The sequence below is a fragment of the Eptesicus fuscus genome, chromosome 5 (assembly GCF_027574615.1).
Source record: "Eptesicus fuscus isolate TK198812 chromosome 5, DD_ASM_mEF_20220401, whole genome shotgun sequence".
NCBI classification, from domain to species: Eukaryota; Metazoa; Chordata; class Mammalia; order Chiroptera; family Vespertilionidae; genus Eptesicus; species Eptesicus fuscus.
Genome location: NC_072477.1, coordinates 53,453,163 through 53,481,111, shown reverse-complemented (window position 1 = coordinate 53,481,111; position 27,949 = coordinate 53,453,163). Strand labels below are relative to the sequence as shown.

The following is a 27,949-nucleotide window of genomic DNA, read 5'->3' as shown; positions in this document are numbered from 1 at the left end:
AGGAATAGTCCTTTGCATATTAAGTTCCAATGAAGACCCACTTGTGACCTACTATGTAGCTGCTGCCTGCTACTTGCTACCTGCCTGTCAGTTCAGGGATTTTTCCTGCTCCCACCATTCCTCCTTGGAGTCTGTCTCATTCACTCTTTAATAGGTACCAATATTTACAGACTGTGAGAGGCACTGTTCCCCACATTTTAATGGGTTAATGCAATTACTCCCCATAACAGCACCATGAAGAAGCTACTATTATTATCTCCGTTTTATGGATGAAGAAACTGAAGACAGAAGTTAAGAAAGGCTTAGCTCTTGGGTCTCAGCTCTTAAAGTATGTGCTACATTGTAAAGGACAAGGCAGAGGTCAAGCTTAAAGGTAGCTCAAGGCTTTGTAGCATTGGCTTTTAATATTTTTATCTCTGTCTTGGTGTTTTGCTCTTTTGGAGTGATGTGTGCAGATATGGATTTCATGGTTTAAATCATGCCTGCGATTTTTTGTTAAACAGGGGAGGTGCGGGGGCGGGGGGGGGGGGGGGGGGGAAGGGTTCAGATTCTTAGCCTTCTGTGCCATGCTTCGGGAATGACACCTTGTCTCTTACCGTTCACTCATGTGTTTATCTCTTTATATACCTTTTGTTGCAATGTGGATAATTTTCTCACAAATTTTCTCTCTTAATCACCAATATATGTCATTGATGGTTAAGAACATGGACTCTGGAGCTTTGCCACTAACAACCATGGAACTTGATCACATTATCTAATCTCTCAGTGCCTCAGTTTCCTCACCTGTAAAATGTGATAACAGTCCCTCTCTGGCATATAGGGAGCTTCCCAGACAAGAAACATTTAAAGGAGTTTATCACCACCAAACCAGTCCTACATGAAATGTTAAAGGGTCTTTTTGAAGGAGAAGGAGGAGGAGGGGGAAGGAGGAGGAGGAGGAGGAAGAGAAGGAGGAGGAGGAGGAGGAGGAGGAGGAGAAGGAGAAGGAGGAGGAGAAGGAGGAGGAGGAGAAAATATGAACAATAAAATGGCAATAAATACATGCCTATCAACAACTGAATCTAAAAACAAAATAGATGAACAAGCAGAACAGAAATAGACTCAGAACAGAGAATGGGAGGGACCAGATGGGAGGGACGTTGGGGGATGGGTGAAAAGGTGAAGGGATTAAGAAGTATAAATTGGTAGTTACAGAATAGTCATGAGAATATAAAGTACAGCATAGAAAATATAGTCAATAATATTCTAAAAACTATGTATGGTGTCAAATGGGTACAAGATTTATTAGGATGATCACTTAGTAAGTTACATAATGTCTAATCACTGGGATATACATCTAAAACAAATATAATATTGTACGGCAATTGTAATTGAAAAAAAAAAATTATATTAAAAAAACCTTTTCCCAGAAATATTCAAGTTTAACTGATATCCTGGGTCAATTTTAGAAAGTGATGTTTTTCTAGGAATTTGTCTAAATTGATTATTTCAAATAAGTCTTCAAATCTAAAAGTTTATAGTAGTTTTTTTTTAAAATATATTTTTATTGATTTTCCACAGAGAGGAAGGGAGAGGGATAGAGAGCTAGAAACATCGATAAGAGAGAAACATCGACCAGCTGCCTCCTGCACACCCCCCACCAGGGATGTGCCCCCAACCAATGTACATGCCCTTGACCAGAATCAAACATGGGACCTTTCAGTCCGCAGACCGACGCTCTATCCACTGAGCCAAACCAGTTTCGGCTATAGTAGTTTTTAATTTTCTCTCATATGTTAATTGCTGATGTAAATGTCATTTTAGCCCTCTTACATTTATAAGAGTTGTTTGTGCTTTGTGTGTTTTTTTCTTTAGGAGATGTCTTTATTCCTCACAAAGTAATTTAAAACAGATTTAATTTCACAATTTTAAAAACCACTTCTCTCATTTATTGTTGTTTTTTTGAAACTTTAAATGATTTAAGTATATTCTCTTTTTTTTATTCTAATTTATAAATTTGATGTTGAACCCATTACTGTTACCTTTTCTTAGGCAGAGTAGAAGGCTGTAAATATTCATGAATGTGTTTTCACTTAATTCTATACCTATTGTTATTTAGTTGCATGGATTTTCAAACCCCATTATGATTTAATTATCTCATGCATTATTAAAAGTACTTTTATTCATTTCAAAAACATCCCTTCCTTATAGAGTTATTGTAGATAATATGAATAATACATTTAACTTGCTAAGAAGACTGCCCAGTATACAGTGAGAGCTCAATAAGTATTACTGCTTTCATTATAAGTTCTGTGTTCTGTGATCTGTTTATGAAAGCCTTGTTCCATATCTCCTGCTGCCTGGGAAGACTTAAACAATTAGATATCGTAACATGTTTACAAGTGTTCAGGGTGACAAAAGGAGAAGTTAGTCCTACTATTTCACCAGCATTTTTCATTAAGACTGAAAATATTTACCAGGCAAATAAACCAACAAAAACTTAAAATCCCAAAGAATTTTAAGAAGTAGAAAACAAATTTCTAAAGCAATTTTAACAGTTTTTATTGAAGATGAGTTTAAAAAGTGCTGATATTTTAGGATTTTATTTAAGCAAACAGTAGCTGCACTAAACAACTATTATATTTCATTTTTATTAAATTTTGGATCTTGAATGTGCAAAAGCAGGCTTCTGGCTTAGAATGCAAGAAAATGTAACCCAATATAGCCACCTACTGGTAGTATTCCTAAACTGCAGGGAAAGGGGAAAAGGGTGAGCAAATTTGAAAGGTATTAAAAATATGGTCATTACCAATAGAAATGAAATAGATGGGTAGATAATGAGTTTAATTCCAAACATATTAAAATTTTGGTGATGAAAAGAAGTGTAATGAACAGATGTGATAAGTACAAGGATACAAGCAACAAGAGCACTATTCCAACCACAGTTGTACTTTCAAATTATACAGTATGTTATATTTGAAACTGTAGAGAATGAATGACTATCACTGGAAAATAATGGTCAAAGCAGGAAAGGAATCCAGAGTCCTACACAGTCAAAGACCAGGAGGAAATAATCTCCAGAGCTACTCTTGCTCAGATTCTACAAAGCCCAAGCCCCACAAACCCCTCTAGGAAACGACATTAGAGTTCTTTAAAAGCAAACTTTTAATATTACTTTTCTAGATTACAGGATATCTTGAAAAATAAAGACATAAAATAATTGTGGTCTCTAAAGGTATATAAAAAATAACCATCCTTTTCCTATAGGAAACTAGTTAAAATTGTTACAAATATAGAACAAATTCTCTTATTCTTTTCTTTTCTTTTCTTTTTTTTTTTGTATCTCCTTCATCCATTTAAAAAAGCATTTCCCATTACCTCAGTGTACATAATATTCATTCTTAAAAACTCATTGTAAGTATCACTAACCTGCTTCTTCAACTTTCTTCGGAAGAACTCATACTTTCTTTTGTAATCCCTGGAGTAGGGCACTGCCTTGAGTTGAAATTTTTGGAAAAATAAAGAAGGTTTAGGTTGTTTTATTTTGGAACAATTTTAAAAGTTCCTCTCTCGGTATTTTACGAACATAAGTTAAAGGCATTAAAAGAGAATATTTGGAAAGAAAAGTTTAATTTAAAGAAAAACAAATATAAAACTTAAAACATTTTAAATTTCTCTGTTTAAGATAAAATTGTATTTAGCAATTCTTATGGCTGTAATTTTCATCATTCAATATTCTTGAAATTCAACATGCCAGAAACAGGAAATTTCTTCCAAGAAGAGAAATATTAGAAATGAAAATTTCCATTTCTAAAGAGACTTTCAAAGTGATTTCTCCATTAAGGGAACAATTTGAAAAATGTACTTTTTCCTTGAACGTTGAGGAGTTGCCTTTTTTATCCATTATTTTAAACGACCAAACATGGAGACTAAAGAGTAATCTAAAAGAACTGTATCTTTAATTGTACTTATTTTTGTGAATTAAAAACAATTAAAATCTGAATAACTAAAAAATGGAAAATTTACTATATAAAAGATAATAATTTTCCTATTATTAACCCAACTCAATAGTAGTATAAACATCATACATGGCAATATTTAAATATGAGTGTATCATATATCTATATCTATATCTTTATCTATATCTCTTATATCTACAATAATTTTGACCAAAAAGTTCAAGATGCAGCCCCAGAGTGGACAGGGCACTGTCTGCTTCCTCACCTGTACACTCTAGATTCCTCTCTGATCTGCTGTGGCCTGACATTCTTTTTCAGACAATGGCAAGTATGAGCCTGAGCACAGCAGCCCACTGCCTTAGCATTTTGACTGTCTGGCTTACTAGTCCTTCCCAAAGCTATTGTGCAGGAGATGGATATACTCTTATATGCTTTTTTGAAATATCTGAGAACTGGAGTCGGGGTGGGGACAGAGGAGAGAAAGGCAAATATGCTTTCCTCTCAATGCCTGTAGGGTTATGCACTTGACCATTCATCCTTAAAGAGACAGGTGAGAGGACAATCCCATCAGAACATACTGATACGAAGAAACTTACTGGTCCAGTTATTGCTACATTCTGCAACCGAGGATCTTCCCATTGCGTTCTTTTTATATCTGAAGAGAGAGAGAAAAAAAAGAGATTCTTCATTCTTATGCACAAAAGTCAATATTATGAAATAATGTAATGAAAAATCTCATTGCACATACTGTGATTTATGTAGAAGATTCTTCCATCTGTGTGAGTTCTTTCTTCCCATCCTGGCTATAATGAAGAATGTATTTCAATTATTTTACAAAAAGGTTTTAGATGTATGGGTAGAAAAATACCATTGGTTATATGATTAATTTAATTTGCATATTTCATTCTTAATAGAAGGCATCAATACTTTAATAATATTACTTATAGCTGTTAAAAAAACTACTACTGTATTCTAAAATACAAAGTATTTAATTCGGCCAAGTTAGATTGGTAGCAGCTCTATAAACTTACAGGTAAAGGTCCAAGGTCATTGGAAGAATCTAGTGATGTCTTTCCTCTCAGATGAGCTGGAATTTTCAGTCTTGGATCTTCCTTTTTTGGTAGAATAAATGAAGAAAACAGTATAATTTTAAAATCATGAAAGTCAATCCGATACTATGTTTTCTAATACCAATGAATATTTAAATTATTATCTTTTAAAATATGTTTTTATTGATTTCAGAGAGGAAGGGAAAGGGAGGGAGAGATAGAAACTTCAATGATGAGAGAATCATTGATCAGCTGCCTCCACCCACGCATGTGCCCCGACAGGGAATTGAAACCGTGACCTCCTGATAAGCTGACGCTTAACCACTGAACCACGCCAGCCAGACTTAAACTATTCTTTTATTTCATTTGCTTAATCTGAGAAATAATAGTTTCTCCATGTAAGATCTAGTATCATTTCCAGGCTACAGTATTCAGTTCTCAGATTTCAGAGTCGAATCTGTGTTAACTCATCATCTCTCAAAGAAACCATTCGGAGTATTTTGCCCCATTCCTTAGGGCTACATAGTACTCTTCTCTAAATAAAATTGGGTGAAAGAGTGGGACGTAAACTGGACTACTTGTTACTTCTGAAGCCCTGAACATGCTTTTTGGCACCTGTTAACGTGTTGATTTATTAATATATTTTAAAGACAGGATGGCAATCGCTCAAGTAGGTTATTAAAATCAACCCAATTATTGAAAAAGAGAACTTCAATTTATTTAAACTATTATTTTAATATTTTATTAAATAATTTATTAAATTATTTTAGTTTTTTTAGGTACATTGGTCTTTAAAATAAATTAATCAAATCTATTTATTTTGTTGCTAATTTTCAGTAATTTTTCTATTAGTGGTGAACCAATGGCTAAATAACTTTAAGCCCTTGTCTTAAGATAAAATATTTATTCTACTTAGCCTTACAAGTTGTTGTTTTTTAAATATTAAGTGAGGTATGGATTCAAAAGTACTTTGTTTGTTTTTTTCATTTCTTTATTGATTAAGGTGTCACATATTTGTCCTCATCCCCCCATTCCCATCCCACCCCCCTCCCCACGCATGCCCCAACCCCCTGTTGAACTTAACCGTTGGATAGGCTCATATGCATGCACACAAGTCCTTTGGTTGAACTCCCCCCCTCCCCCCACCCTCCTCTATCCTCCCTATGAGGCCCGATAGTCCGATCGATGCCTCCTTGTTTCTGGTTCTGTTCTTGTTCCTCAGTCTATGTTGTTCATCATTTCCCCTAGATGAGCGAGATCATATGTCACTAGATATATACTTATAAGAACTGAATGTGAGACGAGCAATAATAGTTATGCTGACAGGCAAATGAATCAGTCTATAGTGAGTTTCTTTCTGGACCAACAGTTCTTTTGAGACCCAATTTCAATGTCCACCAGTTCCTTATGTGTACATGTCAGCACTGACCCCTCAGCTCTGGATGGTGGACAAATGGTGGTAACGGAGGTCCGACTCCCTCTGGTTTGGTCTCGGCCGGACCCAGGGGCACAGCTTCACCCGGACTAAGGGGCACGTGGCCTCACCCAGACCCAAGGGGCGCGCGGCCTCACCCGGGCCCGGGACCCAGCCTCACCCGGATGGATCCGGGGCACACGGCCTCACCCGGACCCAGGATCCGGCTCCACCCGTACCCAGGGGCGCAAGGCCTCACCCGGACCCAGGGGCACATGGCCTCACCCGGGCCCAGGGACCCAGCCTCATCCGGGTCCAGTGGCGCGTGGTCTCACCCGGACCCAGGGGCGCGTGGCCTCACCCGGGCCTAGGGAGCCAGCCACACCTGGGTCCAGGGGCACGTGGCCTCTCCCATACCCAGGGGCGCGTGGCCTCTCCCAGACCCAGGGGCGCGTGGCCTCACCCGGACCCGGGATTCAAAAGTACTTTGGAACTACAAAGGTATTACTAAGTATCTTTCCAAGCATTTATGACTAGTGAGTTTAAAACTGGATATAGGAAGTAAATGTATCTATAGGACAATACCCCCAAATACTAAAAATAGTCATAAACATATCTTGAATAGACAATACTATTATGAATTCATCATATCTTTAAACGACTACTAGACAATGAAGGTTATATTAATGTACTAGTACATTTAAAAAGATTACAAAGAACTATATATAAGAGATTACTATTGTTGTTGTTATAAATTTATTGGAGAGTATTAAAGTTACCCAGGTGGTGGTTTTGGTGTTGTGGTCAATAAAGAAAGGCCTCCCGTTTGGTGCATGCCGGACTTCCCAGCCTTTAGGAAGGAACCCTTGCTCCATCTCAGACGGCTGAGTCACCTGCTGAGCCGAATCACTTGTGGGGACCTGTGGTTGAGGGCTTGCAGAAAAACTCTGGCTTGCTGGCAGCTGACTGGTCTCCACTGTGGCCTAGCACATTAATTAAATCATGTTGTAATGTTTTATAGAGGATACACAAATAGCTGTGGTTAAAAAGGTAACAACCTGCAGGCAGAATATACACTTGTAAATAAGCCTAAACATTGGAGGCTCATTTTTAAAATAAAGTGTTCTGTTAAACTTTGTTGTGTTTGTTTTTTTTTGTTTTAAAAATAAATTTTCATTTCTCAGCTAATTCTTGAGCAGTAAGATGCTGGTTAACGAAGTTGTTGCTGATGCACGTGACTAAGGAAGCTGTGCCCTAGCTGCAAGAGAAGCCACAGTGCAACTGCAGGAAGCTGTCTTTGCTCACCCCAAAGACTCATAGGTGGGGAATTCTACATATATAGAGGTGGGTTCAAATGCTGGATAGACAAAAATGAATGGCAAATATCCACTATAGAAATGGCTAATTGAAATATAGTCATCTGATGAAATATTAGGCAGTAGTTAAAAGAAATACACTGGATCTCTTTATTTAAAAAAAAGGATGGGGTTTTAAAACAATGTTGAGCAAAAAAAGATTCAGAATTATACAACACAACATCTTTGCAAAATTTGAAACACACGGACATAAATAGTTTTTTGCATTGTTTAACTCTGTAAGTATATAAAATAGGGTAGAATACACAACAAATTCAAAAAGGTGTTTCTCTCTGGGGAGTAGGACCATGTGTTTGGCTAAAAACAAATTTCTTTTATCTGTAAAATTTTATTTAAAAAATAAAATGTCTAGTAATGAATATAGTAATTTGTTAATGGTGGTAAATTCTGGGTGTAAAGAAAATGGGTATCTGTTACGTTATTCTCAATAAGAGAAATGATAAGATAAAATAAATATTTCCCTAAACACTTACAAAAGCACTCACTGTTGTCAAGGACAAAATGTCATCAGCACAAATTTCTTTAATAGATACAAATTACTAAGATTATCTTTTAGCTAAATAATGGTCTTAACCATTCAAATTACAAAATTACCCAATGGACTAGATCATTTACTTTGTCCTCTTATTCCCAACTGGACTTGTTTTATGTAATGACAAGTGGTAATTCATGCACATCAGAGATCCACAGGAAATAGTAGACACTTAGCACCAACGTCAGAAAATAACTAGAACATGCTAGCAGCATCCAATATATACCACAAAGTGATGTAATAGCTTCCATAGAAATATGATGGCTTCATTTATGTAAGAAAACAAGATAAGGGATAGATGTGAGGGTACCTGTACAGTGGGCTTTGTCCACGTAGTGGTTCTGGAATTGTGATCTACATAATAAGATCTTCCTCTTTCATCTTGTTTTTCTTCCCAACCTGGTGGTAATCCAGATGAAGTAGGCAAAAGCTAAGATGAAGAATAATGAGAGAATTAAATATTACTAAGAAAAAAGGCTTTTAAAAAGGCCACATCCCTTTGTCACTACTAGCCCTCTTTAAAATGAAACATGTTTTAAATAATATTTTTAAGTGTACACAATAAACTATATAACAGTTCATTTAAACAAAACAGTAGACAATAAAGATGAGGGTATTAACACTAAGAAAACATGACAGTAGAAAATCCGGTCCAATATGGCAGAATGGATGGAAACTGCCTTCACCTCTTCCCATGACCACATCAAAATTACAACTAAATTACTGAACAATCAACCTGAATAACCAGACTATCCATCTGAAGACTAGCTGAACAGACGTCTTATAATTAAGGATTTACAGAAGAAGCCACGTGAGACTGGTAGGAGGGGTGGAGACATGAAACAGGCTGGCCCTGCACCCACATGCAGGGGTTGAGAATCCGGAGGGACATCTCATCTGTAGAGGTCCCTCCGGGGACCCAGGGGTCACAACCCCATGCTGAGCTCCCCAGCCCAGAACAAAAGTGCTGGGAAGAAGAGCCTACATAACATCTGGCTGTGAAAAACCCATGGGGATTCCTACCCAGAGAGATGGCTGGCTGCTGGAAGCCTAGGTGAACTCCTAAAGGGCTTGCACACAAACTCTTGTTCCCAGGCACTCACCCGGAGCTCCAGCAGAGGGATGGCAGCTTAGAAGGCGTCTGAGTCATAGAGGGAGAAACTGACGTGTGTGGTTTTGGAGAGAGGGCTGGAGGGACAGTCACCAAGGCCCCCGTGTTGAGTCCCTCTCCCACACTGCACACAGATGCCATCTTCCCTGGGTCAAGCACTTCCCGCTCAGAGCATAATCCTAGTGAGCTATCCTAGTCCCCCCCGGACGGCTCCCAGAGGCCTTGTGCTACTCAACTTGGCCAGAGCTGTAGGTTCTGCCGGCGGCCATCAGCTGGGGCCCACACTGCGGTCTTCCTTAAAAAACACGTGAAGAATTCTGGGCGTCAGAGACACACACAGAGAAACTGAGCTGGGTGACTTCATAGTAAGGGCCGTCGTTCTGCATGCTCGACAGGTGCCACCTGTCCTGTGTGGAGCCCTCCCTCTTAACCTGCTTTAACCTGATGAACTCTACTGGCTCCACCCTGATGACTCCCCGAGACCCCATCCCACCGCAAAGGTACACAGGCCCTAGGCAGGTGGCAGCTGGTCTTCGGTGTACCCTGAGATTTTGGCTGAACGGCTTTCGATCCAGAACCAGCGCCAAGCTGAACCTGTGTTAACCTGGTGAACACCACTGGCCCGTACCTGGTGATTCCCTGTGAACCCAACACATGCAACTAGCGTATTGCCCAAGGCTCTTTCAGTGGCTGCGCAGAACAGGCAGCTGGCAGGCAGTGGCAGGTCTCAGGGTGGCTTGGGCCTTTTGCTGATCTGCCCCAGGCCCTGGTTCAAAGCTTGGCCCCTCCTACCTTCACCAAGGCCCAGCAAGGGAGCTACCAACTGTGGATTGCTTTGTAGCTCCAGAGCTGGTCACAGGCAGCGTATGACATTGACCTGCACCAGAGTCTCTTCCAATAGGCCCCAGAACCAACATACATGGTCTTCAAACCACAACAGAGCATGACCCAATTAGCTCCAAGAGTGATACACCCAAAGGGAGGTCCCAGAAGGCACCAGACCCTGTGGGGGCAAATTCTGTTTCCTGGGTTCAGCCCCCATGCAGCAGCTCAGACATTGATTGTGACCAATCCTCATAACCAGCCAGTGGAGGGTCAATCCCACTGATAGATATGCCAACAGCAATCAAAGCTCATCTACAAAAGGAAGGCATACATAACCTACACAAGGTATGCTCCTGGAGCACCTGGTGATCAGGGAGTCTATGCCACTGAGTCGCTCAGAACACTTATACTACATAAAGGCCATCCTACCAAGACTGGGAGACATGGCAGATCAACCTAATACACAGAAAGGCAGCCAAATGGGAGACAAAGAAAATGCCCTAAACAAACAAACAAAAAAACAAACAGGAGAAATCTTCAGAAAAAAAGCTAAATGACATGAGGGCAAGCAGTCTATCAGATAGAGTTCAATAAAATGGTTATAAGTGTGCTCAAGGAACTTAGTGAGAATTTCACCAAAGAGAGAGCAAGCATAAAAAAAGACATAGAAACCAGTCAGAAATGAAGAACACAATATCTGAAATGAAGAATACACTAGAAAGAATAAACAGAAGATTAAATGAAGTAAAAAACTGAATCAGTGATTTGGAAGGCAAGGTAGGAAAAAACACTCAACCAGAGCAACAAAAATAAAAAGTAATTTTTAAAAATGAGGATAGTTTAAGGGACCTTTGGGACAACATGAAGCATAACAACATCCACATCACAGGGGTCCCAGAAAGAGAAGAGAGAGTAAGGGATCGGGAAGCTATTAGAAAAAAATAATAATAGAAAACTTCCCAACCCTGGCAAAGGAAAAAGATACACAAGTCTAGGAAGCACAGAATCCCAAACAAGATGAACCCAAAGAGGCCTACACCAAGACACATCATAATTAAAATGCAAAAGGTTAAAAACAAAGAGAGAATGTTAAAAGCAACAAAAGAAAAGCAGTTAGTTACCTACACGGGAGCTCCCATAAGACTGTCAGCTTATTTTTCCACAGAAACTTTGCAGGCCAGAGGGATTGGCATGAAATACTCAAAATGGTTATATGCAAAGACCTACAACCAAGACTACTCTACCCAGAAAGACTATCATTTAAAATTCAAGGAGAAATAAAGAGCTTCCAAGATTAAAAAAAAAAACAACAAAAAACTAAAAGAGTTCATCACCACCAAACTATTATTACAAGAAATGTTAAAGGGACTTTATAAGAAGAAGAAGGACACTCCCCCATAAATATGAATGATAAAATGTCAACAACTAAGTCCCTTTCAATAATCACTTTAAATGTAAATGGCATAAATGCTCCAATCAAAAGATATAGGGTAGCTGAATGATTAAGAAAACAAGACCAACTCTAGCTGATTTGGCTCAGCAGGTAGAGCGTTGGCCTGAGGACTGAAAGGTTCAGGTTTGATTCCGGTCAAAGGCACATGCCCTGGTTGAGGGCTCAATCTCCAGTAGGGGGCATGCAGGAGGCAGCCAGTTGGTGATTCTCTCTCATCATTGATGTTTTTCTCTCTCCTCCCTTCCTCTCTGAAATCGATAAAAATATATATTTAAAAAAAGAGACTCACTTCAGTTAGAAAGATACACAGAGATTGAAAATAAAGGGATAGAAAAAGATATTTCATGCAAATGGAAACAAAAAGAGAGCTGGGGTAGCAATATTTATAGCAAACAAAATAGACTTTAAAATAAAGCTATAATAATAGACAAAGAAGGACATTGCATAATAAGAAAGGAATCAATTCAACAAGAGAATATAACCCTTGTAAACATTTATGTACCCAACATAGTATCATCTAAATATATAAAGCAAATACTGATGGACATAAAGAAAAAAATCAACAGTAAGAGGGGACTTTAACACCCCATTGACATCAATGGACAGATCTTCCAGACAGAAAATCAACAAGGGAACAGCTTTAAATGACACAGTAAACCAGGTGAGTTAAATTGATAGCTTCATAGCATTTACCCCAAAGCAGTGGAATATACGTGACTGGATCCTGACATGATACTTCATGTGAGGGGAAGAATAGCTGCTATATGCCACGGGCCGTGTACAGAGCCAAGGCAGCTAGACACCATCATCCTGAACCATGTGCGCCCTGCGGCAGACCCCCTCCAGCCAGGACAGCCCTTCAGACAAGCCGGATGTCACCCACAGTCAGAGATGGGCTTTCTTACTATGCGGGAGGCAGTTCTTCAGTTTTGTTTTTAAAGAAACTACCTACTCAATATCCCTCCCCTGCACCTCCTATCCCAGAGCCTAGATCCTGGGCTGGATCAGTACTCCGCTAGGCAGTCAAAGGTTATACTCAGTGTTAAAAAAAGAAGAAGAAGAAGAAGAAGAAAAGGTTGCTTTTACATTTTCATGGATGATGGGGCGGGGGAGAGGGGGGGTGGAGGATGAAACTCACCACAGGAAGTGTAGGCTGTTCCTCAAAAGTGTAGGCTTGTAAGCTGCCTCTTCTGCTGGAATGATTCTTATAAAAAGAAGAATGATAATAATTTTATATATTGGATTTGTCTTTGAGAGGCTGATAACATTGTGGGGGTGGGTACGAGGGAGTAGGAGAAAGAACACTGGCTAGGAAGCGATGTGGAGACTGGGTGACAGCACCCAGGGCTCTCAGCACCACCCACATGCTAATGCCTTCAGCTTCTAGACCCCTCTCCCCCACCCTAGACTGCCTGCCTCCTAGACACTTTCCCTTTAATGTCAAACAGACACCCCTCACTGTGCCCCAAACTGCATTCGGTCTTTCCCTGTTCACAGCCACTCAAACCCTCTCCTCACTTCAGCGGGCAGCACGTGAGGCCAGCAGCTGCCCAAGTCAGATGTCAGACCCCAAACTCCTCCACTCCTGGCCCTCACAGCCAGCTCAGTCACCAGATCCTATTCATTCTGTTTCTTGACTAGCTCGCATATACACTCCCTCTCCACTTTAGTTCAAGTTTGTTGTTTTTAAAATGTCAAGTGTTCCTCATTTGTCACCTTGGTTATTACTGCAGCAACATCCTAATAGATTTCCTGACATCAAGTCTGATTTCCTTGAATCTACATCCCATAGGGCGTGATGCAGCCAGAGACCATTGTACAGCGTGAGCCAGCCACTGGGTTCACTAGCTCCGAGCCCTGCAGTGACCTCATACCCTCTATAGGATAAATCCACAGCCCAGAACACAGAGCTGAGTGAGCTTCCTGACCTGGCTCTTCTCTTCGGCTCCAGCACCTCCCACCTCACAAACAAGATTGCTTGTTTCCCGGAAATCCCATATACTTTCTTTCCTTATGTTTCCATACGCATGTTGTTGTCACTATCTAAAATATCTTCGTTTTGTTATTTAATGACATCAAAATTTATAATACACATATAAATGAACTCATAATAGCCATTGTGCCATTGTTTATAATAACAAAGAACTATAAACAATCTAACATCTATCAACAGGAGACAGTATGATCCTTTAAGGTTTATTTGCACATTAAATATGGCAGAGTTTGATAATTTTTGTTGTTGTTGCTTTTAAAAGGAGTAAGTTTATATTTACTGAAATGGTCCAACGGTCTATGACTGGGGTCGGCAAACTGCGGCTCGCGAGCCACATGCGGCTCTTTGGCCCCTTGAGTGCGGCTCTTCCACAAAATACCATGGCCTGGGCGAGTCTATTTTGAAGAAGTGGCATTAGAAGAAGTTTAAGTTTAAAAAATTTGGCTCTCAAAAGAAACTTCAATCGTTGTACTGTTGATATTTGGCTCTGTTGACTAATGAGTTTGCCAACCACTGGTCTATGATATAGCAAGTGAAAAAAGTAAGTTACCAAAAAGTGTGTATGAGATGATCTCAGGTTAAAAAATTATATAGAAATATATGTGTGCTCACACATTTATAAATATAGAGAAAATGTTTAGGACAATAATGGTATATGCCAAACCATTAATAGCAATTGAGGAAGCATGTGTTAGAGGTAATATGGAAGATTTAACTTTTATTTTATATACCTCACTACTGTTTTAATTGTTAACCATGACCATACAACACTTTTAAAAGAATAGCTTTTCTGAATAAGCAACACATGCGTATGTATGCAATAAAATTCAAAAGTTACCAACGACACATGTCCTGCTCACTTGTTCCTCCATTCAGAGCTGAGCAATGTTACCTGTTTCCTTTAGAGTCATCAATAAATCTCATACACATATTTATTCTCTGTCATTTAAATAATTTACATAAAGAATAGTACATCACCATAACCGGTTTGGTTCAGTGGATAGAGTATTGGCCTGTGGACTGAAGGGTCCCAGGTTCGATTCCGGTCAAGGGCATGTACCTTGGTTGCGGGCACATCCCCAGTAGGGGGTGTGCAGGAGGCAGCTGATTGATGTTTCTCTCTCATCGATGTTTCTAACCCTCTATCCCTCACTCTTCCTCTCTGTAAAAAATCAATAAAATATATTAAAAATAAAATAAAATAAAAAAATAAATAGACCCATAGTGAACATTAAAAAAAAAAAAAAGTACATCAATCACACTGTTCTGTACCTTGCTGGTTTTCACCGACTAGTATCTTAGCGATTGTTCCACACAATGCATACATTCAAAGCCATCTCATTCTTTTCAATGTCTGCATAGTATTTCATTGTATGGATACCATATATATTACTTTTTAAATAATAAAAAAATAACAGGAGAAAAGGGAATAGAATCTTATGTGATTTATCACCAGTAAATCAAAATAGCTTATTCTTTAAGTCTTTGACTAACCTTTCCCATGGCCCTGACAAAAATAAAAAGAAAATGGAAGAGAGACTAGACAGGTGGAGGAAAGGAGGGAAAGAGAGCAGGCAGGCAGATGTGCTCTTGGGTATCCATACGAGTATTCAGAGAACTGTCTACATTGAAGTTTGTTGAAGAAAGTGCTGAAACAGAAATCAGCAAACTTCTGTTATCTTTTTGTCTCTATTATAACTACTCAACTCTATCAATGTAGTGTAAAAGCAACCATAGGCATCACTTAAACATATGGATATGGCTATATTTTAATAGTACTTGAGCATATTGTGCCTTGCATATTGTCGGCCCTCAATAAATATTTACTAATTGAATGAAAAGCAGGGAACTCCAACTAGAAATGACCATAGCATCCTCAGAGAAGGATCTTTGTCTTTCACTGAAAGAACTCCCTTGGTGATACAGATGAGAGAGCTAGCTATAAAGATCGCATTACTGCAGTGCATGTTGAAATACTTGCTTCTGGACCCTACACACAGCAATTTCTACAGCAGTTACTGAAGTGAGAGTGCCATCTGTCTCCTTGTTTAGTCAAAGTACATCAGCACTTATTCACACATGTGCATTGGAAACATCTGTGGTATAACTGAGGAGGAGAAAGCAGGATCTGGCCTGACACTCATCGGTAGGATGGAGACAAAATCAAGACCAATCTGTAATTATGCCTGGACACAGACAAAATGTGAACATTTTCCAAGCCCAAAATACCAAATATCTCCCTATCCTGGCAAATGTGAATGACTGCTGCCTCTTGACTATTATAGCTTTTGCCTGGCTATAGATAAAATTTGAGAGACCCAATGACAGAGCTACCTGTGCTTCCTAACAGCATCCAAGGCACAAGCAAAATCCTGCTTTCCTACACCCTTCCCCAAATTGCCTAACATGAGCTCAAATCCATTAAGTCTTTTCTAACATATCTTACCGAGACACTCATGGTGTGTGCTCTCCCTTGCTGAAATGAGTAATAAACCCAACTTGTTCAATTACAGGTGTGTTCATGGCAGTCTCTGGCTGAAGGGCATTGACATAATGAACATTTGGACTCCAATGACCATTTAGATTATCCAAGACTCTGTTCCATACCATTAGTGGGACTATTTGGAAAAATGATCACACTGTAAAGTCCCAAAGTCCCTAACACATTATTGCATGCCATTTAGACAAAGTTGTATTCACAAGAAAAAAATGTTTGTAAATATGTGAGGTGATGGATGTTAACTAAATTACTGTGGTGATCATTTTGTAATATATATATACGTATATCAAATCATTATGCTGTACACATTGAATTAACATAATGTTATATGTCAATTGTATCTCAATAAACTGGGAAAAGACAAAATGTTATGTAAAAGTTAGATACTGAATGGACAAATATCCTATATAATAAAGAGGTAATATGCAAATTGACCATCACTCCAATACACAAGATGGCCACCCCCATGTGGTCAAAGATGGCTGCCACAAGATGGCCAGCAGGGGAGGGCAGTTGGGGGTGATCAGGCCTGCAGGGGAGGGCAGTTAGGGGTGATCAGGCCTGCAAGGGAGGGCAGTTGGGAGGGACCCAGGCCCGCAGAGGAGGACAGTTGGAGGGGACTGGGACAGCAGGGAGGGCAGTTGGGGGTGACCAGGCCTGCAGGGGAGGACAGTTGGAGGGGACTGGGACAGCAGGGGAGGGCAGTTGGGGGTGACCAGGCCTGCAGGGGAGGACAGTTGGGAGGGACCAGGCCTGCAGGGGAAGGGAATTGGGGGCAACCAGGCCTGCAGGGGAGGGCAGTTAGGGGCAACAAGGCTAACAGGGGAGCAGTTAGGCATCGATCAGGCTGGCAGGGGAGTGGTTAGGGGTTGATCAGGCTGGCAGGCAGAAGTGGTTAGGGGCAATCAGGAAGGCAGGCAGGCGAGTGGTTGGGAGCCAGCAGTCCTGGATTGTGAGAGGGGTCCCAGATTGGAGAGGGTGAAGGCTGGGTTGAGGGACACGCCCCCATGCACAAATTTCATACACCAGGCCTCTAGTGTATAATATAAAATCCTGACACTACAAAAAAATCTAAGAGCATCTTACTGAGCTGGATACTGGCTGGCCAGTGGCTGAATTTCCACTAATAGTAAGTAAGGCATTCAATTCTTCTGCAAGGTGAGTCTGAACATCCGAGTTGCTTGATGGTGGAGGTGATGAGAAGGCCCGATCACTATACAAGATGGCTTCATCTTCTCTTATAATTTCCCAATTCTAAAATGAACAGAATAAGCTTAAGCTACACATACTTTAATCTGTTGCTATAACACGTGTCTATCTACGAGAAAAAGAACATTATATCTACCTCGGAAGAATCTCGGTTGTCAACACTTTCTGTTTCCTCAGATATCTGCCGCCTGGTGGTAAATGCACGTTGTGCTTGCAGTTGAATGTTACCATTCTCAGCATCTGTTAGGTTGTCCCTATATTGGAAATAGAAAAGCTATCACCCATGTCTGAAGAGAGTTAAAATGATAGCCAAATATTCTGTGATCATTTAAAAAACACCCTTGTTAGATCAGAATTTATTCTTTTCAACATGCATTGATTAAGTTGTGGGCTCTTCGGTACCTTTTGGAGTGAAAGTTTGTGAAAGTGTGTATGTAACATGTCTGACTGTGATATTTTAGTTCATCACTGTACCTGGGATAGTGACTGACATGTAGGGGAACTCAAATATTTGTTGAATGAATGACTATCTGAGAATTTCACAAATAATTTCATTATATTATTTTGCCATGTTATTACACGAGTATAATCTAAAGTAGTTCTTGAAAGTTCATAAAAGAGAAGCTTAAAGAGTTGCATATACATCTTCATGAATCACATGGCAACATTTCTTAGAATTGATCTTAAGCCAAGAGTAGAGTTCCCCATGCATGAATATAGAGAGAAGAATAAAAGATAGGACACTACAATAAAAATGTAATATATTGCAATGAAATGGTTATCTATTTTTGATTATACATATATAGTAATGGTCCTGGTCTAATAATAAGGGTATGTCTGGGTTTAGGAAAAGCATGGGGGTACCATACTGAGGGGCAGGTCTTTTCTACTGTACCTTTCCTAAATTGCCCCAGTCATTTGCTAGTCATATTATTCTATTATTTACATTTATTATATCTAGACCATCAGATCAAGATTTGTTTTACAAATATTTAATAACAAAAGTATTGTTAATTTAGTTAATACTATATAAGCCCAGGATAGTCAGAACACCAGTTCTTACTGTACTGTTGCTGGAGAACACGTAATTTTGACAACTCCCCCCCCCCCCCCCCAAATACTAAATTTTGGCTAGCTGAAAATGACATCAACCATAGAGAAAGAAATGTGATTCTGCTCAAGTTGGGCTGGCCATAATACTGAGTAGGCAATATGACAATTTTGCAGAATTTTATAGTGTCTTCAGTTTTGTAATCTGTATGTCATTTTACAGAGATCAATGCCTCTGTGCCATGATTACTCATTTGCTTTGGGAGGATCTGAGAACATAAAATACCTATGAAAGTACTTGGGCTATAACAGGCAAAAAATTAGAAGGTTCATGGAAAATAAAAAAAATTTAAGTGTGTCAAAAAGCGGAAAACTAAAGAAAGACTTCAGAAGGCTATGAGAAATAGGATAGTTGATAATAAATATGAATAACTGGAGAATTTATTTACAAATATATAGTCTGATAATAATATGAGAAAAATGTCACTGAGGAGATGTATCTATAATAATAAAAGTGTAATATGCTAATTAGACTGGACGGCTGAACGACCTTCCGGACGGCATTCCAGACGACCTTCCGGACAAAGCCAGGGCTGTGAGGGCCGAGGCAAGCCGCTGTGGCTGCGAGGGCTGAGCCCCTTGCACGAATTTTGTGCTTCGGGCCTCTAGTATTAGAATGAAGATCATTCTTGAAGGTCATTCTGTCCTTGATCTTGTGTATGGTGGAAATTATGCACACATTGGCCATATTGGCAAATGGGTGCTTAACAAAAGATCCTTGTAATTGAATCCTTTATATTTTACAAATAATTTGTATTTGTAAAGTGTGCTATAGAATCTAAGATTTTATAATATCTTAGTAACAAATGACAAAAACATAGCTAAGATTTTCTAAATAATTCTGAAGAGAAAAATGTATCCTTTATGACTACATAATATTAAAAACAAGCACAGTTAACAATGTATTAAAATATAGAAGCAATTAGAAGGGTGGTGTTTGTGACTCAAATAATTTTGAATGTTATCAAATTATTTTTAAAAACATGCATTTTTAAAGCCCTGGACCATAATATCTTAGTGCAGCTTATGGATCCCTATTCTATTACCAATCCATCGGAAACATGACTTCAAAAAGAAAATTAGTGGTCACAGTGTGTTCACATTACAAACACGAAAGCCATCAGCACATACTGAGGGGTTGGTCTTTTCCACTGCGTTCTTCTAGATTCATGGTTTACGTAGTAGGTCCTTCCAAGAATATCCTGTCTCTCTTCCCAGCCTGGAGGTAGAGGAGAAGGTTCTTGTTGCTGCTGCAAATGGCAAGCAGCATCTGGTTGGTCCAAAACAACCCAGCCAGGCTGAAAACAGAGAGTTAACAATTAAGCTTATGCTTGATTTTTTGACCTTATAAATTATGCCAGAGGACACTTAAAACATAATTTAGCATATCCAAGTCCAGAAATTAAACAAGGAATAAGCACATGGTCAACTTTTAAGATCATCATATGAATTTTATGATAATGAAGACTTTTTTTTCCTCAAAATAACATTTAAATTTTGCTTGAAACTTTAAAAATGTTTTGAAAACATTTAAAAACCATATTATAGTACACTATGTAATAGCAAAAATACACAACCAATAACGGAAAGCACTGAGAAACTGAGAAGCATACTTTAAGCTAGGGCAACCTGAGGCTATTCTCTAAGTTATCAGCAAACAAATAAAGGGCAGGTTTCGTGTTGTACTGGGCACTGCCTTCCCACAGAGAAAGCACCTTGTCTAGGGTGGAAATCAGTATCTCTCTGAAACCTGAAAAAATGTTAAGTGAAGGTGAAATATATAGAGGCATGATAAGGAAATGCAAATGATTTAGAAATAATTGTGACAATGAACTCTCTAGTGATTAAAAAGTCATCTGACTTTACTCTTTCTCCTCTGGACCAAGGAAAAGCATTTTGGTCAAGTCAGGAAGTAGCCCAAAAGCCCTGGCCAGGTAGCTCAGTTGGCTAAAGTGTCGTCCCCATACACCAAGGTTAGGGGTTTGATCCTTAGTCAGGGCACATACAAGAATCAACCAATGAATATATAAATCATTGCAACAACAAATCAATGTTTCCCTCTCTCTCTCCTTCTTTTTCTCTCTCTCCCTTGCTCCCTCCCTCTCTTTAAAATCAATCAATACTTTTTTTTTTTTTTTTAAAGAAAGGAAGCAGCCAAAGAAATAAAGTTTTTGTTTTGAATGCCAGGAAGGCACTGGAAATTTCTTGAGACGATCAAGAGGGTAAATATCATAAAGCCTTAAGCTAAGAAGTTAGAGTAAGGAATTAGTAGGAAAGGATAGCAAGAGTTAATGACATTCTTTGATAATAGAAACTTAAAACAGAAAAAGGCAATTTGTAAAAGTTATACTAAATACTGGAATGGTTAGGAAAGCATAAACAAACGAGTGAAGAAAACTTAACAATTCTCCGGAATGAATGAAAAGACTTAATATGATCTTGACTAGGAAGACTCAATCTCACAATGGTGTCAATTCTACTCAAGTTAGTTTATAAAGTTGCCTGGATTCCAATTAAACTACTTGATGAATTTTTTTAAAAAATTAACAAGGCACAGAAATTCTCAAGTTCAAATGCAAATACAAACATGCAAAAAAAAAAAAATCAGCAAAATTCTATAAAAGAAGAGCACCGTGTGGAGATTAACCCTACCAGATAAAACATATTAAAAACCACTGGAATTAAAGCTGTATGGCACTGGAGCATGCTTATACAAGATAGCTCAGCAGAACAGATTAGAAAGCTCAGAAAAGAGACTCAAAATTGTAGGAATTTAGTGTATGATAAAGACATTTCAAATTTGTGAGGGAATAGGCAAATTACCTAGAAAATAGAAAAAAATTTTAATTTAGATTGCTGCCTCAGACCTTATAACAGGATGTTACAGATTGAGCAATATTTAAATGTTAAAAAGTCAACCCAAAAGGTATTAGAACAAACCTAGAGAGACTTATAAAGTACATCCTAAGAGTGGGAAAGCCGTTATGTATCTAATACCAAATCCAGAGTGTAAAAGAGAAGACTGATAAATTTGATTACAAATCCCCAAATTTGTACATGGCAAAAAGCACTAAATCAAAGTTTTAAAAACAACACCAGTAAATTTAATTTAAAAATTTCCAGAGATGACATCATAAAAAATTTAAAAATCCTACCTAATAAAGAGGGAATATGCTAATTGACTGCCCCACCCTCAAAGATGGTGGCACCCACAGCCAATAAGGTGGGAATATGCTAATTGACTGCCCTGCCCTCAAAGATAGTGGCACCCACAGCCACAAGATGGCGGCGCCCAGTCCCCTCAGCCCCACCAGGATGGCAGGCACGGCAAGGCTGGACACCTGCCTCCGGAGTCCCCCAGTCTCCTTAGCCCCCCAGACGCCCAGGGCCAGCCACCCAGGGCCGCCTGAGGCTCAAGTAACCAGGGCCGGCCGAGGCTTGTGCTGCCGGCAGTGGCAGCAGCAGAGGTGTGATGGGGCGTCGCCTTCCCCTGGTCGCCGGGTCGCCTCCTGCCCCTGAGGGCTCCTGGACTGTGAGAGGGGGCAGGCCGGGCTGAGGGCCCCCCTCCAGTGCATGAATTTTCATGCACCGGGCCTCTAGTAAAGAAATAAAAAAACGACAAACTGGCCAACATTTGGTACTATGATAACAGACAAAAAATAATTTCCTTAATATACACAGACTTTTTTCCCCCTAGGCACTGAGAGGAAAAAGATACACTAAAAGACTGTGGTTTGTCAACCAATTGATGGCTGAGAAGATGGAAGAGAATTCTTCTATATTGAAAAATGGATCTAAAATTGAGGGATCAGGGAGAAGAGCTGGGAGGAAAGGAGTCTTTTCTGGCAACAGGTTTCTACAGCAAGGCTGGGCTCTTCCTGTTAGCTTGGAGGGGGCTGTGAAAGCCTGAGGCAGAACAGAAGGTGAGAAGCAGAGGGAGAGGAAGACTGAAAGAATTATTCTGGGGAAAGGAATGTGGATGGGAAGGAACAAGGACTCCCTTTCTTTCTTCCTCTTTGTTATGTTTTCCTTTTTACCTCTTCTATGGGAATTGGCATTGCTTTATTATTTTTTAATGCCCAAACTCTGTTCTGTTCCTCCCCTCTATCCTCTTACTTTTTCTCTCCATTTATGTTTACCTTCCTTTTATCTCTCTCCTTTCATTTAAATAATCATAATATAGGATCAACAAACCTAAAATTTAGCCTTGCATATATTAAATTAAAATTTATTTCTCCAGTTTAAATTTCAAAAGCATGTGAGTTGAGTTTTTATATTTTACTCTCAAAAAAAGACTAGCAAGTATTTTGTTTAATATGGTTACTGATTATTTTTCTGCAAATTAATGACTATTATTAATAAAATGGTCCTTGTTACTGCTTTAAAGAACTGTAAAAATAGTCAGAGCTAGGAATATGGTATCAGAAAATAGTTAAAATCTTTTTAAAGATTTCTCTCTTAAAGGTCGCTTATTGAATTTATGCTATCTAAACAAACCCAAGGAGAAGGAAAAACTAACTTAAGAACCCTTTTTAAAAAGCCTGTTTCAAGTTTGAAAAAGTACAGTTGTACATTTTAACATTGTTTAGAAAGACTGAGTTCTAATTTTTATATAATGCCTTCATATTAAACATGTATCAGCTAATTTTCCTCACAGAATAATTTTCTAAGTATCAATGAATGATATTTAATTACTAACCTCAAAGCTAAGATGCAACTGCCCACAATTTAATGGAGTCAAAGGCCAGAAACAAAGCATTCAGAGCTACAGCCAACACTGTATGTTAATCTTGTGAAATACATACTAGTACACCCAAATCAACAGTTGCAAGGGGTACAAAAATAAAATGTTACATAATATCTTTATAGCCAGACTTCATCTTACTAAGGAATACTAACTGCCTTGGAGTGAGCCTCTTATGAAGATTACCATTGTTTTCTTTAAATAGTAGAATTGTGTACATTCAGTCACAAACTAGATGTCAAAGGCAAGACTTCCCTGGTCATTAGCTACAAGAACATAAATAAGCACAGATTCATGTGTTTGAATTCCTAGGGCCTTTCATAAATAAACTCCTACACGCTTACATCTACTGAAATTATAAGGTGCATTCTGAGGGAATTCAAACATTGAGACAGGAGACCACAAATGAAGTGAAGCAGCTCAGCCCACAGAAACTCAGCTGTGAATAAGGTACCTGTGATATGTGCGTGTGGGCAGAACTTGGAGCAGGTTACTAAATAATAAAATGCTGTTAATTTTTTTAAAAGTTACTAAATAAAGAATTTTCTTTCTTTACAGCAGACAGCCTTCATTTCAAACAGAATTTCATTATGCAAAATAGCCTGTGCACCAAAATGTCAGAAACTTTGATGCAGTAAATACCTTAAAACTTTTAAGTGATTATTATATGATAAATCAGAGAAAAACTAAAAAGATAAAAAGGTAATCAAATAAGTGGTTATAGACATAAGAAAGGACACCAAGTTCTTTGACGGTCAAACAAAGGGCTAATTATATTCTATTGGAGGCCCGGTGCACAAAAATCATGCAGTGGGGGTCCCTCAGCCCGGCTTGCGCCCTCTCACAGTCTGGGAACCATCGGGGGATGTATGCCTGCCGGCTTAGGCCCGATCCCCCCAGGTATTGGGCCTAAGCCGGCAGTCAGACATCCCTCTCACAGTCCGGGGCTCTCGCAGTCCAGGACCCCTTGCTCCTTACTGCCCGCCTATAGCAGAGGTGGGAGAGGCTCCCTCCACCGCCGCTGCGCTTGCCAGCCATGAGCCCGGCTTCTGGCTGAGCAGCGCTCCCCCTTTGGGAGCGCACTGACCACCAGGGGGCAGCTCCTGCATTAAGCATCTTCCCCCTGGTGGTCAGTGCGCATCATAGCGACCGGTCATTCCATCATTCGGTCAATTTGCATATTAGGGTTTTATTATATAGGATGACTCAAAGACAAAAAATTCTTTCCATTATTTCAGACTCCCCATTTGTGTATATAAAAAATTCCCTGAAAGTTCTGAAGCAAAAGCACTGCTTATTCTCGAGCTTTCTTCCCCTTCTCAAGGTATGTGCGTTTGTGAGGTAGAGCCCAGTCCTTGGGGAGGTTCCTCAGGTTCTTCTGATGATCTAGCCAGACCCTCAGGCAAAGAGGCATGGCTGTTGAGGGAGACACACACACACACACACACACCCTATACATACACACTCACACACAAACCCTCCCAAGCAAGTTGGTGCCAATACACTATGTGCTATCTTTTGATGATAATGTTCCTGCAATGGGAACCTCAAGGAGCAGGTGTTTTTTCTCCTTTTTTCAAATCATTAATTTTTTGCTGGAAGAACCCCTAGAGCTCATCTGACCCCACCCTGTCAATCCACAAATAAAGAGCCTGAGGTCCAGAGAAGTTCAGGGACTCCATCACTGGGCTGGCTCATAGCAGACCTTGCAACTAGGAGTCCACTCTCCAATTCCCAGACCAATTCTATTCCAAATACATACTCTCGGCCTCTTCTTCTTTTTTTTTAATATGTTTTTATTGACTTCAAAGAGAGGAAGGAAGAGGAAGAGAGAGATAGAAAAATCAATGATGACAGAGAATCATTGGTCAGCTGCCTCCTGATCAATGGAGGCAGTGGGGATCGAGCCCGTAACCCAGGCATGTGCCCTGACCGAGAATCGAATAGTGACCTCCTGGTTCATGGGTAGACACTCAACCACGGAGCCACATCGGCTGGGCCAGCTTCTTCTTCACGCACCTCAGGTGTATGTAGTTCTGCCCAAATACTTGACTTGGACTTCCTCTTATTCTGTCATCCATGAAAGTTGTTAAATTCTATTTGCCCCAAATAAATGTGGCCTAGTAGATCACGTGAATTCTCTCCTCTCTTTCTCATTCCCTTCCTTCCTCTGAGTCCCCTCTCCAACCATGATAGGAAAAGAAATTACATTTCATTAAAAAGTTCCTAATAGTAGAGTTTCCTCAAATTTCCATGTATTTAACTTATAGAGTTTTTTTAATGAAGTGGAAAATGACATGGTTTAGAAAACCAAAAAACTAGAAACAGTTAATGACTTAATTATGATAAATGCTTTCATTTATAAACACTCTATTCTTTAACCTTTAAAAATTCCATTTATAATGGCCATTCATTCTACAGAAATACTCTTAGAAGAAAGAAATACATGGTGGGCTAAAGTAAATAAATATCCAGGTAAATAATTTATATCACACATAGTATAAAGTTATTTTTTCTTCACAGAATACTAAGGAATTAGGTATTTCATTTTTAGTTTAACCAAATATTTATAAAATCTCACCTCTAATTCCTCAGCCTGTTCTTCGTTATCTTCTTCTGAGCCACTGGTTTTAGGTAAATAAGTCATTTTTAATCTCAGATAACCTTTAACTCTTGATTTGTGACTGTAGAAAAGAAAATAATTATTCACAAAACTTTAACAACTAGGAGAAAAGCATTCATTTACTAAGAGTTTATTGAACACCCACTAGCTACTAGAGGAGACTCAAAGACAAGTTCCACTGCAGAAGATATCTAGGAAAAGGAATACATGGTGGAACAAAAGGAACATACATATATAAATAATTGTCATGAGATAAATTAGATACTCAGGAAGTTTAAGCTAAAGATCAGAGAGAGTTTGAAAGACAAGTTGGCATTTGAGTTGGGCCTCAAAGATTGGGGAAGGTTTTGATCTGTGGCAGTGAAGGGAAAGGCATCTGAATGTATAAAAGAGCAAAAACAAGGAAATAGATGGGAAACCTAGGGTGCAATTAAGGGAATGGCTGTACTTGAGTTTGGCTGGATTATAGGGTACATAAAGGAGGTGGTGATGGCCTAGATGATGAGGTCCAGGTGAAACAAGCGAACTTGAGGTTTTATTTTGCCTACTCTGTGAATCCACAGAATTCTGGAGATGGGGAAAGGCATCCCCAGAGATGTGATTTCGAGATACTAATCTACCACATCGTATAAGATGATGGGAGAGGGAAGAGCAAAGCCTGATGACCATCTGAAACGTACAATACGTCTTTCTTTGACAGCTATTTGAATCTGCCATACACTAATTTACCTAATCTGTTTTCATATTGTTATCACCTCTTTGAATAATTAGTTGTCTAAGCTAAAGGTTGCTTCCCACTGTATTAATATTTAAATTTTTTTAAACCTGTCTTCCTTAAGCTTCTAACTTAAGACTTATTGCCCCCATCAATGTTAACATCCTATTTACTTAAGAAATCTTTGCTTTTCCCACCTTTCTATATAGATTTTTTGGGTGATTTTTATAGATATCAGTTATGTAACAATTAGCCTTTGTCTTTCTAGACAAGAGTCCTAATTCTTTTATTCTGTCTTCAAGAAATACGCCTCTCCGGTGACCCCTTAATCTTTTTAGTTGTTCCTCTGTGTCTAGTTCTCATGGACTTGATAATGGACCTTTCCTGAGTGGTCAATAAAATCCCTGATGCTTATTTCCAAGGCCACTAACGGTGGCCTGTCACCATATTGAAGGGGCTGTGAACACCGACTTATTGATATAAAAGACAGATACAGAAATCTTGCCCTGACAATGTTTAATAGAAGAGTTTCTCTGCAATGATAGGTTTCATATCTTTCCATCTAGATAATAAGTCTGTGGGTTTGGACTTAATGGGGCTTAAAAAACAAACAAACCGGGAATATAGTTCGTTTTCTATCTGAATAAAGTTCATTTTCTATCTAAATAAAGTTCTTTCTGCACTTGCAATAACATCCAGTGCAGACAGAAGATGTAAACTGTTATAGTTTTCAAAGATAAGGATACTAGAAAGCATTTGACAAATTGAAAAGCAGGCTACTAGGACAATCAAATACAAGAAGAAATATTTATTTAGTTATTCTTGGTGTGCAGATGTCATAATCAGTCTAAAATTAAAGGAAGAAAAGAGATTTGTATTCCAGGACTTTTATAGAATTTAAATATGTGACTTCTCTTAGAGAAAGTAAATATTAATAGCCAGAGAGCACTGTCCCTTTTTCTTTAATATTTATATTGCAAAGAGTAACTTTTAAAAATAATTTTTAAGTGAAAAAAAATTTGCTAAGTTCCCATTGTATGCTTTTCAAAAGTATTTTCTAGTTTTAAAAACAAGGCACACACTGTTTTCACAGATGTCCTTCCTCTGCTTTACTTTGACCTTTCTGACAGTTCAGTCCTCACTCCTGTCCTGACGAGACTTGACTACGTGGTACAGAGGATCAAAAGGAGCTTAAACTTTAGCATTTTGATAACTATCAAGTAATTTAACTTAGGAAAATGAAATTATGGGTTTTAGATTCCAGTCTTTACTCATGTTATTTTATCTAAACATTTAAATTTTATGAAATACCTTTTTTAATTACTAGTAATGTATGCAAAATGTAGTTCGATTTTTC

The 27,949-nt window shown here is 38.9% G+C and overlaps 1 protein-coding gene across 5 annotated transcripts in view; it reads right to left on the bottom strand.

The window, feature by feature from the left end:
* The window catches only part of NEDD4 (NEDD4 E3 ubiquitin protein ligase), a 118,684-nt gene that overhangs the window by 14,210 nt on the left and 76,525 nt on the right, over positions 1-27,949 (bottom strand). For 3 of the 5 annotated variants that reach the window (XM_008143175.3, XM_008143171.3, XM_054716209.1), the window contains 11 exons: positions 25,836-25,938; positions 19,642-19,808; positions 17,537-17,654; positions 17,278-17,445; positions 12,837-12,902; positions 8,620-8,739; positions 7,181-7,384; positions 4,970-5,050; positions 4,687-4,741; positions 4,535-4,593; positions 3,409-3,474 (listed from right to left, as the gene is read on the bottom strand). In XM_008143175.3, coding sequence (XP_008141397.1) covers positions 3,409-3,474; positions 4,535-4,593; positions 4,687-4,741; positions 4,970-5,050; positions 7,181-7,384; positions 8,620-8,739; positions 12,837-12,902; positions 17,278-17,445; positions 17,537-17,654; positions 19,642-19,808; positions 25,836-25,938 — 1,207 coding nt within the window. The remainder of the gene's footprint in view (positions 1-3,408; positions 3,475-4,534; positions 4,594-4,686; positions 4,742-4,969; positions 5,051-7,180; positions 7,385-8,619; positions 8,740-12,836; positions 12,903-17,277; positions 17,446-17,536; positions 17,655-19,641; positions 19,809-25,835; positions 25,939-27,949) is intronic. The other 2 variants (XM_054716208.1, XM_054716210.1) reach the window with 2 other exon arrangements.